General features: G+C 45.0%; 1 protein-coding gene across 1 annotated transcript in view; it reads right to left on the reverse strand.

The window, feature by feature from the left end:
* The window catches only part of DIS3L2 (DIS3 like 3'-5' exoribonuclease 2), a 799,214-nt gene that overhangs the window by 652,027 nt on the left and 131,520 nt on the right, over nt 1-15,667 (reverse strand). The window contains exons 5-6 of the mRNA XM_086944551.1: nt 15,454-15,507; nt 2,402-2,503 (exon numbers count right to left, since the gene is read on the reverse strand). Coding sequence (XP_086800677.1) covers nt 2,402-2,503; nt 15,454-15,507 — 156 coding nt within the window. The remainder of the gene's footprint in view (nt 1-2,401; nt 2,504-15,453; nt 15,508-15,667) is intronic.

Raw genomic sequence — 15,667 nt, forward strand, 5'->3', positions numbered from 1 at the left:
ACGATAATGTGTAGAAATGTCATCACCTAGTGTACGGATTTGTTTTCATCGTATTCAAATATTTGTTTCCACCACACTTCAGAATTACAAAAATTATGCGTTATTTGTGCTTTTCTAACTCCGATATATTGTGAAATATGTGTAGAGTTCATTACAGACATTTAAACTTTGTTGTGTGATAGAAAAAAGCCTTTCACAGCAAGACTAACATAAATCCCCTGACTTTAAAGTAAGAGAAAGTAAAGTAAACGGTAAGCGCCCTCTGAAGACATAGGCCGACATCTGATGTTTGTCTTTGAATGAAGAGCAAATGTGACCAGATAAGAACAAGACTTTTAAAGCCTGTTTACAGAAAGGGAGCACTCGGAAGGATGTAGATATAGATAAGAGATGCTCTTCTCAAGAGACGAACTCAAGCTCGACAGCCTAAAACAAATAACGCCATCAAATAGAAAGCAAGCAAATGTGAATTACAAACCACAAAGCCAAATGGTAAGCAATAGGCGGAATGCATTCCAGAGGACTCTAGCGGATGTCCCAAAGATGTCTTTAGCAAACCAGGCAGCGGGGCGGTCTGGTAGGCTTCAACCTAAAAAGGACCCAGTTGATCCTAGCAATTTCTACCCAATAAGTTTGATTGATGTTGCGGCCAAGTTATACTCTAAAGCCATCTTATTGCTTATGGAGGAGTGGACAGAGTCCAACAAGTTAGTTCCCCATGAACGAGCTTTAACGCAGGGACATCAACCACATGTCTTTGTTTTAGTTTGTTGGCTATGGGACAGAATGCGTTAAAAACAACTGGAAATGTATTCTTTTGTTTTTTTGCGGTTTCCGTTCCACCTTGTTAATTAGAAACCTCTATGGTCTTAGCTAAGGAGCATGGGTATTTCGAAAGACCTCCTATCAATTTTAGAAGAACTCCACCAGGATGGATAACTGGGTACAGGTGAAGTTGGATTTTAGTGGTTTCCTTTCAAAGAAAATTTCTTTAGAAAATGGCTGAAGGCCGGGGTGTGTTTCAGTCGCACACTGTTCTCTTTGTACCTAGCTGGCCTTCCACCGTGTTTGATGGAAGTGAAACGTTGGCACCAAAAATGGGGCAGAAGACACGTATTGTGTCGTTTTTATGCCGACGTCTTGGCGATTATTAATTTGACACAGGTGGGACGCCAAAGAAAACTCGATACATTCAGCAAATATTGTGTGGCAAATGACCTCACCACCACAATGGATAAAACTTAAATCTTTAAATTGAGTAAGTGGATTTTGGCAGACAAACCAGTCGAGGTCGGTAACTACTATAAGTATTTAGGGATTATTTTCAATGAGAAATTAAATTGATCCCAGCACAAGGTAGTAGTGGGGAAGTCCGAATGTTATCAGCAGAAGTCAAGTTTAAAAAAGATTTTGAAGACCTCCCAATGTGGTAATCATCTTGGACCTGTGTATTTATTTGGTTGTATAGACTATGGTCTAAATACACTTGACTTCCAATCTCTCTTTAGTGGAGTCATGTCTTTCAATCACTTTCAAGAGCACCCTCCATAGCATCCCCATGTCCCTGCCCCCCACTTCCTGCCCCCCTCCACTTCCTGCAAGCCCCCTCCCCCCCCATCAGCCCCCCCTGCAGCTCGCTGATGAAGATCGTTCTGCGAGCACCAGCCAGTGTGCGCTTTGAAACTACACGATCTCCAGGAAGCGACATTGCAAGCCTGCCTTGTGTTGTGTTTTATTTTTTAAAGTCCCCTGGAGGGAAGCAGGTCCTGAGGTGGGCGCGTGCTGGCGATTGGCAAATTGAGAGCAATTAGCCTCTTCACCCGCCGCTGCTCAAGGACAGGAGGAGGCGTTCTGCAAAGTGACAGCTATGAAGGTGATGGAGGAGGAGAGAGCCCGCTGAGAAGAAGAAGGCGGCTGAGCATCGACTCTGCCACTGGGGAACACGGGGGCTGGAATTCAGGGGAGACGGGCCTGGGCAGGACGTGGGAAGCAGGGAGAGGACGAAGGAAAGAGTCTTGCACCTGAGGCAAAGGCAGATAGGCTGCTTCAAATGCCCAATCCAGGGAAAGAAGAGGGGCCCGACAGTTTGCACAACAGAAAAGAACAATCGATACACAGGATGTAGGAAGGAAAAGCAAGCAAACTCCAGCAAATCACCTCCATATGACCACAAAACCAAGGGGCAGCATCAAACCACTCTTTAATTAAATACAAACTAAGGATTGCAAGCAAGCATTGGTGCTTCCAAGGGCTGTTGTGGAAACCTGATGAGGAGCATTAAACAAGGTCCCAGAACATTCATTCATTGGCAGGTGACCTAGAATTGCTTGAGGAGACAAGTCAGAAGCTCCCCAATCTCTCCCCGCGCGCGCCCTGAAGGAACATTTAAATGAACACTGACCTTCCACTGCTCTCTGGGAAGCACCTTCACCACCACAATGTCTCCGTTCAGGGCTCGGTTTCGAGAAACAACTCCGTCGATGAAAATATCTCTCGCACCATCCTAGGGAGCAAAAAGAACAAGGCAGGAATGTGAAACACAAAGAACTGGGAAACAAATACACCATTTTTTATACATCAGACTTAATATGTACTTGCTGTTACACCTGGACGGCGGGGGTCGGACTGGCCTACAAATTAATCAGACAATGTCTGACGGCGGAGAGACCTACAGGTTAATCATGCAATGCCTGATGGGCTGGTATGAAATGCCGGTGGGCTGGATGTTTTTTGGCTGTTTGTTGGGCCTGTTTTATGGTCCCATCTGCCAGTTTTAACTCTTGGTTTCCTTGATAATAAACCTATTAATAACCCCATCAAACTCCAATCAATGCAGTATCTTATACCATGCAAAATACATTTACACCTTGTCTTTACAAGTTCAAAACAGCCCCAGTTTGCAAACATGGGTCAGTTTAAAAAAATAAATAAATCGAATTCACTCATGGAGGGCACTTTCATTTTGGTGCCCAGACCGGTTTTCAGTCCCTGGTCGCCCCTAGGTGATAGATCGTGGACGCTCATAATCTGGACAACAAGCCAGCCCCACAGAGTACTCGTACCGTTCTTTTCCACATTTTCGACATGTATAGGTTTGAATCGCTTAATTTATAGGTGTAGATCAGGAGTATAAACAAATTGCAAAATACATGCAGAAGTATTCACAGTAAATCGGAACTATGTGATGAAACGAAAATAAAAACTGAAATTTAAAGGAATGTGAAAGGTATGGCTCAACACAAACTTCATTGTCAAGTGAAGCATAATAAAGGCAGATTTATGAGGCAGGCCACAAATTGCAACTCACTAGGGTTGGTGGCCATCAAGGGTTTGGGGGCCTACTGGGTGGGGGTCAGCGGCCCATCATGTCTGTGATCACTGTTTAAATTATTATTTTTTTCAAAACGCAGCCCATTTTCCATAAAGGAAACGGATCGAATTAAAAAAAACAGTTTGAAAGTAGACAGTTATTTCCATGCCCACTACTTACTCTCCAACATTTCTTCTTACATACACAATAGGAGAAAGGTGCCCTAGGGTGGTTGTAAAACATTGATACATTTCATGAAGAGTCGCTTCAAATGAGAGAGCCCACCACAGGTAAGTACGCTTACACATTTATTTGTGGCTGAAGCAAAATCCATGAAAAGCACAAATTCCTTTGCTTAACCAGACGCGTTTCGGGCCCCTGCCCTTAATCATTGGTTTCTTGATGCTGGAGCGTACAAGGTTTATAGGTGCACCTGAGATCGTTATACGTCCCCCGCCTCTGTGGGCGCGGTCGTTCGCACGGCCCTCTGGGACATGTAGTGCACCACTGCATTGCTTCAGTGAGCCCTTCTACAAACCAGATTCGTCATGCCATTCTAAACCCATTTTGCAACCTGCTACTGAGTAGAAAAATGGGCTTACTACATTTCAAAAATTCACTTAGCAGTTGCGAACCCTGCGATTTAAATCATAACAGAGCCTCCAACCACTAAATGGCTAGGGTCTTCTAGACCTTAAATCCAGTGGGCTCACTCTTTAGTAAAAAACACTCCTCCTGTGACTAATGAATTGGAGGAAAAAAAATATTGATTGAAGGACTTGTGAAAAAACTTCATAGTGCTCCACCAAAAAGAAGCACATTTACCAAACAGCATATAGGGCTAAGAGTTACACATTAGCAGATTATCGCAAATGTTTGGAAGGAGCGGTCAGTAAGCGGAAAAGCTTCTGAAATCGGAGATTCTACAACGAGTGGGTGGAATCAATCCAGATTCTGGAGCAGCCGCAACGAAGAGAACTCCCAAAAAACGTCATGGTGATGCACCCGCGTCCACAGAGACCACCTGCCACCTCTGAAATTTTAAGGCCAACAAGAGCCACTCACAGATCAGCAGAAGATCTCAGCTTTGTGGAAGGTATGCAGAGTAAAAGTTGGTTATTAGACACAGGATTCCGGCACAGGACTAAGTAAATCTTTAGAAAAAGAAAACAGTCCGGCCAATCGGCTTCTAGCTGTAATGATATCCGTGTAGCAGATTCTGTTTTTTGTGAATGGCCTAGGCCAATTAAATCCAATTTTACATATCATTTCCAACTGCAGATAAATCATTCCCATGATGAGTGGGGTAACTAAACCACTCCAGGACTCCTAAATGTGCCTTCTTTTTAAGGACTGTAAAGTATGCAATGGTAGCTAAACACCACTGCCGAATACAAAACAAGTGTATTTTGAGAATAATGCGTAGCAGAAATTATAATATTGCGGTGATAGACACGGATAAAGCTACCCACCTCTTGAACCAGACCCCTAAAGATGCCAGTGCATTGCCCAAAGGGTGCAGGAAGTGTGGGGACATACAGAGCAGAAGAATGCAGGTGAACCGTATATGCCATCTTGATACCACTCATTCAACTCCACTGTTGGCAGGTTGTTCTGGACCGGTTTCATTCATAATGGTTTTCGCATATTTATTTGGGTTTCTATTTTTATGTTGAGGAAAAAGAAATCAAAATGGGAGGGGAAAGGCAGCATCACCCAGTCTAGGTTTATGAGAAGAGATTCCACAAGCCTTCACGGCCAAACTGAGCCTTGCTTCAGGAAAAAGCTTTGAGAAGGAAGAGAGGCTGTGGCTGGGGTGTGGTCCAAGTTGCTGCCTTGCATATGGTCTCCGACAAGTACATCGTTGGAGAATGATAGATGTGCTTCCTTGGTGGAATGTGGTGTGATGCTGAACGAGGTTGGGATCCATGGAGAATGAGGCAATCGGTGATGCGAGGTGTTATCCATCTGTCTCCAGAGATTTTGCCTCCATGTCACTAAATCCCAGATACTCTTGGCCAAGTAGGCAGGCAAACTTTATCTGCCAGCCATGAGGGTGAAAATGCTGGGGGGGGGGGATGGGGATCATAATAAGACTTTGCACTAAGGATATGGTATCCAGTTACGTGCATGATCCTAGACACTCATGCAGTTAGCTACACATGAGTCGATGGTGCCAAAACTTGCTCCTCCAGCAACTGGACCAGCTAGGAAGGTAGCACTCAAGATGGTGTGAAAGACCACCCAACAGTATTGAAATAGTGGGCATCTAGAGATGCTAACAAAGTAGGAACCAGTAGCTAGCAGTGCTTCTGGCTCTTCCTTGCATTTCAAAGGGGACTGGAGAGGTGCTATATTTCTAGGGGAGGCCTTCCTTGTCTATTTTGTGCACAAAGCCTCGCTACCTGCTGACAGGGGGTGCAAACCTCCTCTAAAATGCCACCAGCACAGCGCGCAAGCTAGGCTCAACCACTAGGGTGGTGTAAGAGTTAGGAGAGGAGCCTATATTTTGTCACTGGGACTAAGACAGACCACAAACAGGCGTTGCTGGAATCCACTTCCTGGAGCAAGTCTCTGATGATGCCTGAGGGAACAATGACGTGCTTCTCTGACCCATACACAGGAGGAAGAACTGCTCCGTGCAATGAGATTGGAACTACACCCCCCCAAAGAGACTCAGTTCGAAGGCAACATGGTATTTTTGAGCCAAGACGTGGAGCTGGGCTTGACTCAACATTGCAACACGGTCTCTGAAGCAGGCAAGAATTCAGTCGACGAAAGACAGCCCACTCCTGGATAATTTTGCTCTCTACCTGGGCAGTGACAACATGGTCTGGCTGGAAATACTTTAGTCATAGTGGGTCAATCCAATGCTTTCACTTGCTCATGTGCTACTCAAAACTCTAGCTTAAAGTGAGGGAGGGGGTGCTCTTGAGGAAGGGGAGTATACTTGGGGTATAGAGTACTGCACCCGAAGGTCATGACTATGTACTTACCAAATCACTCCTCATCCAGTTGATTAACTCCACAATCCTTAGGTATGAGTGCACCTTACTCTGCATGCAACCCAGGCAGTTCTGTTGGGACCTCACACTCATGGTGTCACACAAAGTGTAGTTGTGCACCGGATAACGGTTCCTCAAACGTAGGACACGGAGGTCATTTACTGTTGACATTTAATTGACTTTATTAATGTTTCATATCATGGCATCTCTAGCTCCATGGCACTACAGAGTGCCATCAGGCCTACTTTGCAAGAATACTCCCAGCAGTAGTACCACATGGAATACATGTTGGGATTCCGAGGTTAGTGAACGCGGGAGCGAATAAACCGATTCTGTTGATACAGTAGAGACCACCAGTCAGCGTAACTGTAGCTCTCTGCTTTATTGCGTTTGTGGCTTTATGCATTTTCCACTGATTTAAACTAAGCTCCATTAAACCGATCAGCCATCAACTTCTTCAGCTGCACAAGCATATTGCTTCACAATATTCAGAAATGACGTGTGCGGGTCAGTTCCTGCGTGGACGGACCTCGCTTCTGTAAGCCAGAATTTCCCATCGTTGGGCAAGAATGTAGGACTGGGCATTCCCTACCCTGGTCCAGCGTACGTCAAGGCTGGGCCACCTGTTTTCCAGTAATACACGGGGTCGCACTAAAGCAGCCACCTCACAACTGAGCCTGCATACAGAAAACGCTTTAATGTATAGTGAACAAGTTCCTAAAAAATGGATCTCGGTTAATTGTGAAATCTGATAAAAGTGCTGACGGCATGGCTCAACATTTGTAGCTGCTACAGGAACCACATATAAACATTTGTAGCTTTACACTCCATACAAAAGAATAACAAATGTAAGTACACTAGCATACGTGTCCACTAGAGCCTTCAACTTACACCAATGATCAGTGAACAAACCGACAAGACAGATTTCGGAGCGGTGGTTTCCCATGCTGAAGGGAATGGGCGATAGTTGGCCATCTATGATCCATACAGCTCGATCTCTATTTCCGAACATGCTTAGTTCTTGCATAGTAAGAAAGTCACGCCACTGAAACACAAGTCAATGGGATGCTCTCTAGGTTTCAACCCCATCGTGTTGTCTGGCTGTGGAATCAGGTGAGTGCCAGGATTGCTAATTTTCGGTTTCTTTGGTTCAAGTTTTCTGGGGTCAGATGTAAGAGCACCATTTTCCTTGCTTGCATTAGGGCCCATTGCAACAACGGTACAGAGCTCATCCACCTTTCTGCCTTAAGGGGATGTAAAAAATGGGTCAAGTTTTTCAGGAAGACAATACCTTTCTCAATAATTACATGAAGTCGCACTTTTAGAATGAAAAGCAGACAAGTACTTCTTCAAACCCCTTCAATGTCTCCAGGGGGTGGGTTTTTCTGGTCTCCATTGACGGGCTCCTAATCTATCTTACTACTAGTCGCAGCATTAATAGAGGGAGAAATCGGAGGCTAAGCCCCGTTGCAGCCGTAGTACATGGCCGCTTTATTATTATTATTATTATTTATTTATTATTTGTGGTATTTGTAGAGCGCAGCATTCATCCCAAGGGATATCAAGGCGCTAAATGAGAAGGGGCTGCTGAGGTTTAAGCGGGAGGGGTTAGTTTTTGGGGAAGAGGTGTGTTTTGAGTTTTTGCCGGAATGAAAGAAGGTTTACAGTGTGTCTCAGATCCATCGGTAATTCATTCCATCGTTTGGCCGCCAAGTGAGAGAAGGCTCGTCCTCCTGTTCTTGTTTTATAGATACGCTTGGGTTTTGCTAGGGCTGAGTTAGTGGATCTTAAGTTCCTGTTTGGAATATAAAATTCAATTTTCCCTTGCAGGATTGTAGGGCCTGTTTTGTGGAGGGCTTTGTGCGCATGACAAAGTAGTTTGAATGTGGCACGCTGGCGCATCGGCAGCCAATGGAGTTGTTTTAGACATGCCGATGCCGAGTCTCGTTTGCCTTTGTTGCATACCAGTTTGGCAGCCTGGTTTTGCAGAACCTGTAGGCGGGAGAACAGCTGCTCGTTCATTCCTTTGAATAGAGCATTGCCATAATCCAGGCGGCTGACTAGGAGGGCCTGGGTAATCGTACGACGACAGTCAAGTGGGATCCATGTGAAGATCTTGGCGAGGAGTTTCAGGATTGCAAATCCCTTACCCCAAAGTGTGCGCACATGGTCTTTCATGGATAGTGCGTCATCCATCATAATGCCTAGGTTCCTGGCATATTGTTTCGGGGTGGGGGCTGTTCCCAGTGACGGTGGCCACCATGAATCGTTCCACGATAGTTTGGCTCCTCCGAACAATAGAATTTCGGATTTTCCGGCATTGAGCTTAAGGCAGTGGTTACGCATCCAATCCGCCATTTCGGAGAGGCAGCTGTGAAGTTTATTTTTAGTTGTTTCTAATTTTTCCGATCTTTCATCCATGGTCACCATCAGCTGCGTGTCGTCGGCATATGAGCAGATGCCGATGCCCCACTTTCTTCCGATGTCGGCCAGAGATGATACGTAGGCATTAAAGAGAGTGGGGCTTAGGGAAGCCCCTTGTGGGACTCCACAGCCAATGGGACGGGGTTCTGAATGGAATTGGCCCATATGCACTGCTTGGGTGCGGTTGCTCAGGAAGGATTCAATCCATTGCAACGCTGTGTCTTGTATTCCTTTGCTCCGGAGAATGTTCAGTAGGCATTTGTGCGACACTGTGTCGAACGCTGCCGACAGGTCCAACAGTATCAGAGCCACCGAGCCCCCTTGGTCGGTGATGCATCTGACACTGTCCGACACTGCCAGCAGCGTAGCCTCGGTGCTATTGTTGGATCTGAATCCGGTTTGGGTGGGGTCCAGAAGCGAGTTGTCCTCCAGATATTTGGATAACTGTGAGTTAACCATTTTCTCCAATGCTTTGGAGAGGTAAGGGAGTTGTGAAATTGGCCTATAGTTCTCCGGGTTGAGAATATCAGCCCCAGCTTTCTTCAGGAGGGGGGTTACAGATGCGTGTTTCCAGCAATCTGGAAAGGACGCGGAGGCGAGAGACTGATTGAAAAGTTTGGTAATGAGTGGGCATAGAGTCGGTGCAATTTCAGAGAATACAAAGTGCGGGCAGGGGTCTGCAGGGGAGCCAGATTTTATTGCTCTAAGGACTGTTAACACTTCTTCTTCAGAGAGTGGTTGGAAGTTGGATAGGCGAGGGGAGTTGCCCAAGTCTAGGCGATCGTTGTCGTTGTCGGATGTAGATGGGCGTACGTCAAAGTTATCATAGGGGGAGATGGGATGGGAGGGGGTAAAGGTTGAATAAATTTTATTAATTTTTTCGGAGAAGAAGGAGCTAATCCAAACGCATGCTTCTGTTGAAGGGGTGAGATTTTGCGAAGTGCAGGATGGATTGCTGAGCTCTTTCACAATTTTAAATAACTCTTTTGTAGAGTTGTGGTTTTCGTTGATTCGTTGCACAAAAAATGCTTTTTTTGCCTCTCGGATGGCAAGGATGTATTGTTTCCTTTTGGCAGTGTAATTGGCTCTGGTTGTAGGGTTTTTCGCTTGTCTCCATTGGTGTTCTGTTTTTTGGCATTCCCTTTTAAGGCTCTTGAGGGAGGGGGTGTACCATTTTTCGTTAATGGTTGTTTTTTTCCTAACTTCTCGCAAGGGTGCTATTTTGTCCAATGTTTGGCGGATTCTAGTGTCTAGCCGGATGACATTGTTACCAATAGGTTCATTATCTTTCCTAAACCCAGAACCTTCGTATTTGCCATGGGGAGGAGAAACATGCACACTAACGCTTCATGATGACGTACTCCTCCTATTTAAAGCACATCCCGCTCTAAGCGGCAGTAGCCAAGAACAAGGAGGAGAGGTCAGAACTGATTCATGTCTTTGACCTGGTTCTCAAAAGAGGGAATGTCTTTGGTCAAAAAAGGTCACTGGTTCATAGGCTGAGCAGACCAGAGGAGCACTCAGTGGCCTTCTGAAGTTCAGAAGTACGTCTTGGTCAGGAGAAGGAAAGCAGTCCGTAGAGGAGGGTCATGGGCATACATGGATCTCCCCCAAACTTTGTGCTAGATTTCACGGACGTACAATAGTTTAAGAGATGCCGACCGTAGCCATCTGATCAGCCAGTCGGGTATCAAAACTTGGACATATAGCTTTGTGTAGTTAGTAGGACAGGAACACTCAGGAGATTCTGGGCGTCCACTGCATTGGAAGCAAGGGTAGTTATTTACTTCCTGCTGTAACAGGGCTGCAATACTTTAAACCAAGTAGTGCAGCTGTACCACTAAGATTTGGAGCCTTTGTATCTTTTATGGATGCAGCCAAGAGTTCTCCATTAAAGGGGCCATTCAATATAGAAAACATTCTCTTTGCCCAGTTACATATCGTTAATAATCACCAAGAATAGGCATTCTCTAGAACGTTGCTTTGATGAGGCTCAGAGACCCATTTGACATCATTAACCAGATGATCTCTTTAATTCTGTATCAATAGAGGCGGTGGTCGACATTCCTACACCATGGAACACAATCGCCCATAGTCCCTGGAGAATGAGGCACAGGCAGTGGAATGTGCTCTTCGGGAAAGTGCTGTTCAAAGAGGTCAGGGTGTACATTCACAATATAGACAACCAACTAATGCGGTTAAGCTGACATTAGTCCAAGCGTCATGCTTTTCAATAACTTCGCTATAAAGTGCTCCCCTAAACATGCAGAATGCTTTGCGCATTTTATAGGTATCTTCATAAATAAAGGATGGGTCCAGTGGCAAAGCTTTTGTGTGTGGGGCTCAGGGTAGGAGCCTAAGGAAAGGAGACAGCGAAACAAGAGTGGAAAATGTCCACCAGGCGGCGGGGTATGAGCACTGTCGGTGAGAGATAACCACACAACCAGCTGGTCCGTATCCATGCTGTTTGCAACCTCTCGCACACAAAAGTAAACCGATTCAAATATATATTGGCTGCAAAAATCTTGTAGTAGCGCTTGGATCTACAAATGGTTCAAGTATATATTAAACCATGTCTACAAGGCGGAGACATGAGCCACCAAAACTACAAGGCTTCTGGAAGACAGGTCTAAAGGCACCTGACGAGAGCCCAGCAGAGGTTACTGGCTGAGGCAATCGCAGGCAGCAGGGGATGGGCATGGAAGTACCCACATATTTGGTGGCAAGTATTTTTCTCTGAGACCTCATAACCAATGTTTTGTAACAGAATGGATGAGGTGGAGGACAATTGATATTTCCCCACTATGGTACCAAATTAGAACAATAATAAGAACCAAGAAATAAATATATAAAAAAGCTTTCAAAATATCAAATGATGTGCAAAAATACTTGTATGGTCAGCTTCCTTTTAGGATGCCACCCCTTGGTTGGTTGAGCGTGTGCTTCTGAATAAACTGGACCATGCCAGAATCAGGGGATGGTCATCCACGGGTTCAGCGGAGATAGCCCGGCCGGACAAAATCTGCCTACGCTTTTGGGGGGTTGGTGGAGTGAGTGGCGGGCGGGTTTGTGGGAAATTGTGAGCTAAACTAGATGCTGCACGTTTGTAGGGCAAGGAGAGCGCATATGAAGGAGAGAGTTGACTGGCTTGAAAAAATAAAGACAAGGCGAGTGCAGGAATGATGAGGCAGCAAAGGAGGCAGTGGAGGTTTTTATTGGGGGGGGGGGGGGGGGGGGGGGGAGGGCAATCCCAGTATGATCCAGCTATAGAAGGGACTGAGTTCGCTAGTTTTAGAAAACTATTCAGGCATTGGCATTCTTATTACAATTTTGTTGCAATGCTACAACCGCCATGAAAATGATACAAGCAATTTAATGCGACAAAATGCGACCGAGATGCAATTTGAGTAAATCCCTTAGATTGCCTCGCTTTGCCTTGCGCCGTCACACCAAAGCAGAGTGGGCTTTATACAAGTTTGTGTAAGTGTCTGCCCGCACTGGTGCAAAAGTATGTGCAGCAGGTTTCAGCAGAATGGCTTGGATGATGAACTCTTGGTTGTGGGTTAAATCAGTCAGGCACTGCAGACACACAGCAAATCTATTTACAGAATCTGCATAGTCTTCAAATCTTCATTGGGGGGTTGGGTGGGATACATTGCCAGGGAAAGCGGTTGACCTACGTATAGTTTATTTATTAGGCGCACAAATCATCCCGAGGGGATCTCTTGGCACCACAGCGGCAAAGGGCAGTTCGAAGTACAGCGTTGAGGTTAAAGATTGTTAATATCATGTAATGTTATATAAGCTTTATTTATAGAGCGACTCTTTTTCAACTCAAAAGTTGACAATGTTATTGTATTCTGCTGCAATCATAGGTGCCTGAGACTATGAGGCTTAGACTTGCAATACACTCCCCTTCTCCCCTTGGTTTCCATGTTGTAGAAACAAGGTGGGCAGAGGTTGCAATAGGGCCTGGAGTTCCATCTGAGTAAAACTGATCCCATGTAGGAGTCCACTCCTTGCTATGGTAGGTAGGTCTGAGTCCTCGTGTTCGGATATCTAACCGGATCATTGTACACAAGCATAGCAAAACCTTACAGTTTGATTCTACGTGCCCTCCAAGAGCACAAAGACAGGGCGCAAACCATTTTCACCCCCTAGCTAACATGTCAGAAGGCATACATGAATAAGAGCCCAAGACATTTGGGACTGAAGTGGCTGCTAGTTGCATTACCCCCTCCTTTTGAAGCACACCGAACATGCAGACTTGTGACATTTGTCCACAAACATATCAGACATGTTCAGTGTTGCAGAAGCATGCATCTCATCTACAATGCAGGATTATATGTCAAACCATATTTCTAGAATAAATAGCACTGTTTCCAGTGGATAGGTCAGAATGTGAGTGAATGGGGAAGGGAAAGGGAGAGAGATTGGCCACTTGTATCTCACTGTCTAGGATGGCTTACAATGGCTAGTTGAAAAAAAACTTTGAGCAAGTGTCTGTTTTATCGCAGTAAAACGTTGTGCTTTATTTTTCTCAACACAGCCTACTATGCGTCGACAGGGTAGGTAGGGAAAACCACTGATCAGGAGAAGAGTCTGTCTTCCATGTCTGTTATAGATTATCAGACTCCGACACATTTAAGGAAAATGACCACTCTTAAATAGAGGCTACTTAGTGGCCAACTGAAGGTCTTGGACTGGTAAAACTTTCTAGCCTTTGTCACTGTGGGGGCATCTATTGAAACAGTACACTGAGAATGAGGGCAGCCTGGAAATCTTAAAATGTCAGAGCAGAGCCAGATGCCATACACACTTCAAAGTGAATTAGAGTGATTCTTTAGTGTGGTATTGCTAGAACACGGAATCCAAATCACCCTGTCCACACCGCCCACATAGCCACAGTCAGGAACACACTGGACTTTCCTCACCCAATGTCCCAACTGTGAACTAGAACTACTTGTGTTTGCTCATGAAATACAGTCAGCACAGCCTGGCCTGTCTTTGACTGCACACCTACCATCACTCATCCAACCAAAGCCTACACCACTCCACCCAAACATGCTGCAGCCCAAAGGGAAGCATCTGGGCTGCAATCCAGCCATCAGCTGTGGAACAGCCTCAATATATACCAGCTATTCTTCCTTACAAAGTGCATTAGAAAAAAAAACAGCACATCTGCTTCTTTCGTCCTACGTTTCTCAAAGCTGCATTAGACAGGTTCCTTAGTTCATCAAATCATGGCCGCCGAGCATGGAAGCTCTACCCAGGCTCTGCTCTTGTCCTACAAATTGCTGTAGAAATCTATGGCTATTTCCACCAATTATACCTTGCACCGATGGGCCGGTCGCACACTGTAAGCAATAACTTGTCGGCATGAGCTGGATAGATTACTAACACAAGAACAAGAGGGCTGCGTCAACTACTGATCGCTCTAACACAAGTACAGCTGGTGCCACTTCTAATGGTCCACTTCAAATACTCGTACGTATAGGAAGTGCTCAACAAACTCATGTGGTTTAGACAATCTTAACTACTAACACAACAATGGATGCATGCATTCCACATGTCAGTTTGCTGCACATTGATTCCAAGTCAGACGCAAAATCAATACTTCTAAAGGAATCTTAGCTCAGGCATCCAACTAGCACAATATGATGAGAAGGACACTTTATTGAACCATAATGGAACTTCATTAGATAAACAAAAACATAGGAGAAACCAATTACATGTTTTATATTTAAAAGGCAACTAAAAACACAACAATCGGATAAGATCTATTCTCTTCCCAACCACCCTCCCCTGTCACCATCAACAGCACACGTCAAACAGAACATTCTCACTGTTAAGAACACGCAACAGGTACAAAGCCACATGGCTGGTAGAGCGTGTGGAAAACAATGGCTCGGTCATCCTCCAACCCAACATCCACCCTAGAAACAGACCGATGAAAATTACATAACCATAACAGCCAAACAAGCCTTACACTGCACTGAAAGATCACAACCTAAAAAGTCCTTTGCTGGCCAAGAAAATGAAAACGGCCCACTAAGAGCTGAAAAGCCCCTTGGCATACTCCCCAAAATGCATAACACACCACAAGGATATTCCTACATTTAACTCACACAAACCAGTTTGAAGGTAATCACTGAGCAAATGTTTTCTATTGACCACACACAGCATAGAACCAATGAAAACAAACATTCAAACGATGGGTCCTCACTTGCCAAACAAAAGAGTACCTAACAAGAAAAGCTCTTTGGTGACATAAAATTGCCTGTTCTATGCAAGTGCCAATAACATAAAGGTAGTACCCAACCGCAAGTAACTTATGTTGTAGAAAGGCCATGATTCCTAACAAACATAAAAACAATATTCACACAAAAAAGCCCTGCAGTGGGTCCTTTACCACTGAGAATCTGCACATCAAAATTCCTCACACCCCCTCCAACCCAAGTGTGACAGCGACTTACACCTGAATACATTTGGGTATGTGCATTAGTCAGATGAAGAAAATGTATTTATGTGACTCAGCACTGCAAACATCCCTGTGTCAAGTAAGTCACCAGAACCATGAGATAAGGTGAAGCAACATTAATGTGGAAGCAGTCCAGCATGAATAGCTGGAGTACCAATGTGAGCTTGAAGCGAGCAAGTTATGATAGAAGTAACTGGGTTAGAGGTGGAATTGAGGAAAAACATTCAACTTACCGGTGATGGAAAGAACGCCTCTTGGAATTTTTTGGGATTTATCCTCAGTGGACCCTGAAAAACAGAAAACAATCGCTTAGTTCCTAGTGTTGGATGTGTGCCGCAAAAACAAAGCAGACAAAGCTCTGAAAGGCAGGTGTGATAGGACCCTCTTGGCTGGAGGGATACCATACACGATGCATACAGAACTCCTTCATGCAGTCACACTCATGGA

This window comes from Lissotriton vulgaris, chromosome 11, assembly GCF_964263255.1.
Source record: "Lissotriton vulgaris chromosome 11, aLisVul1.2, whole genome shotgun sequence".
Classification (NCBI taxonomy): domain Eukaryota; kingdom Metazoa; phylum Chordata; class Amphibia; order Caudata; family Salamandridae; genus Lissotriton; species Lissotriton vulgaris.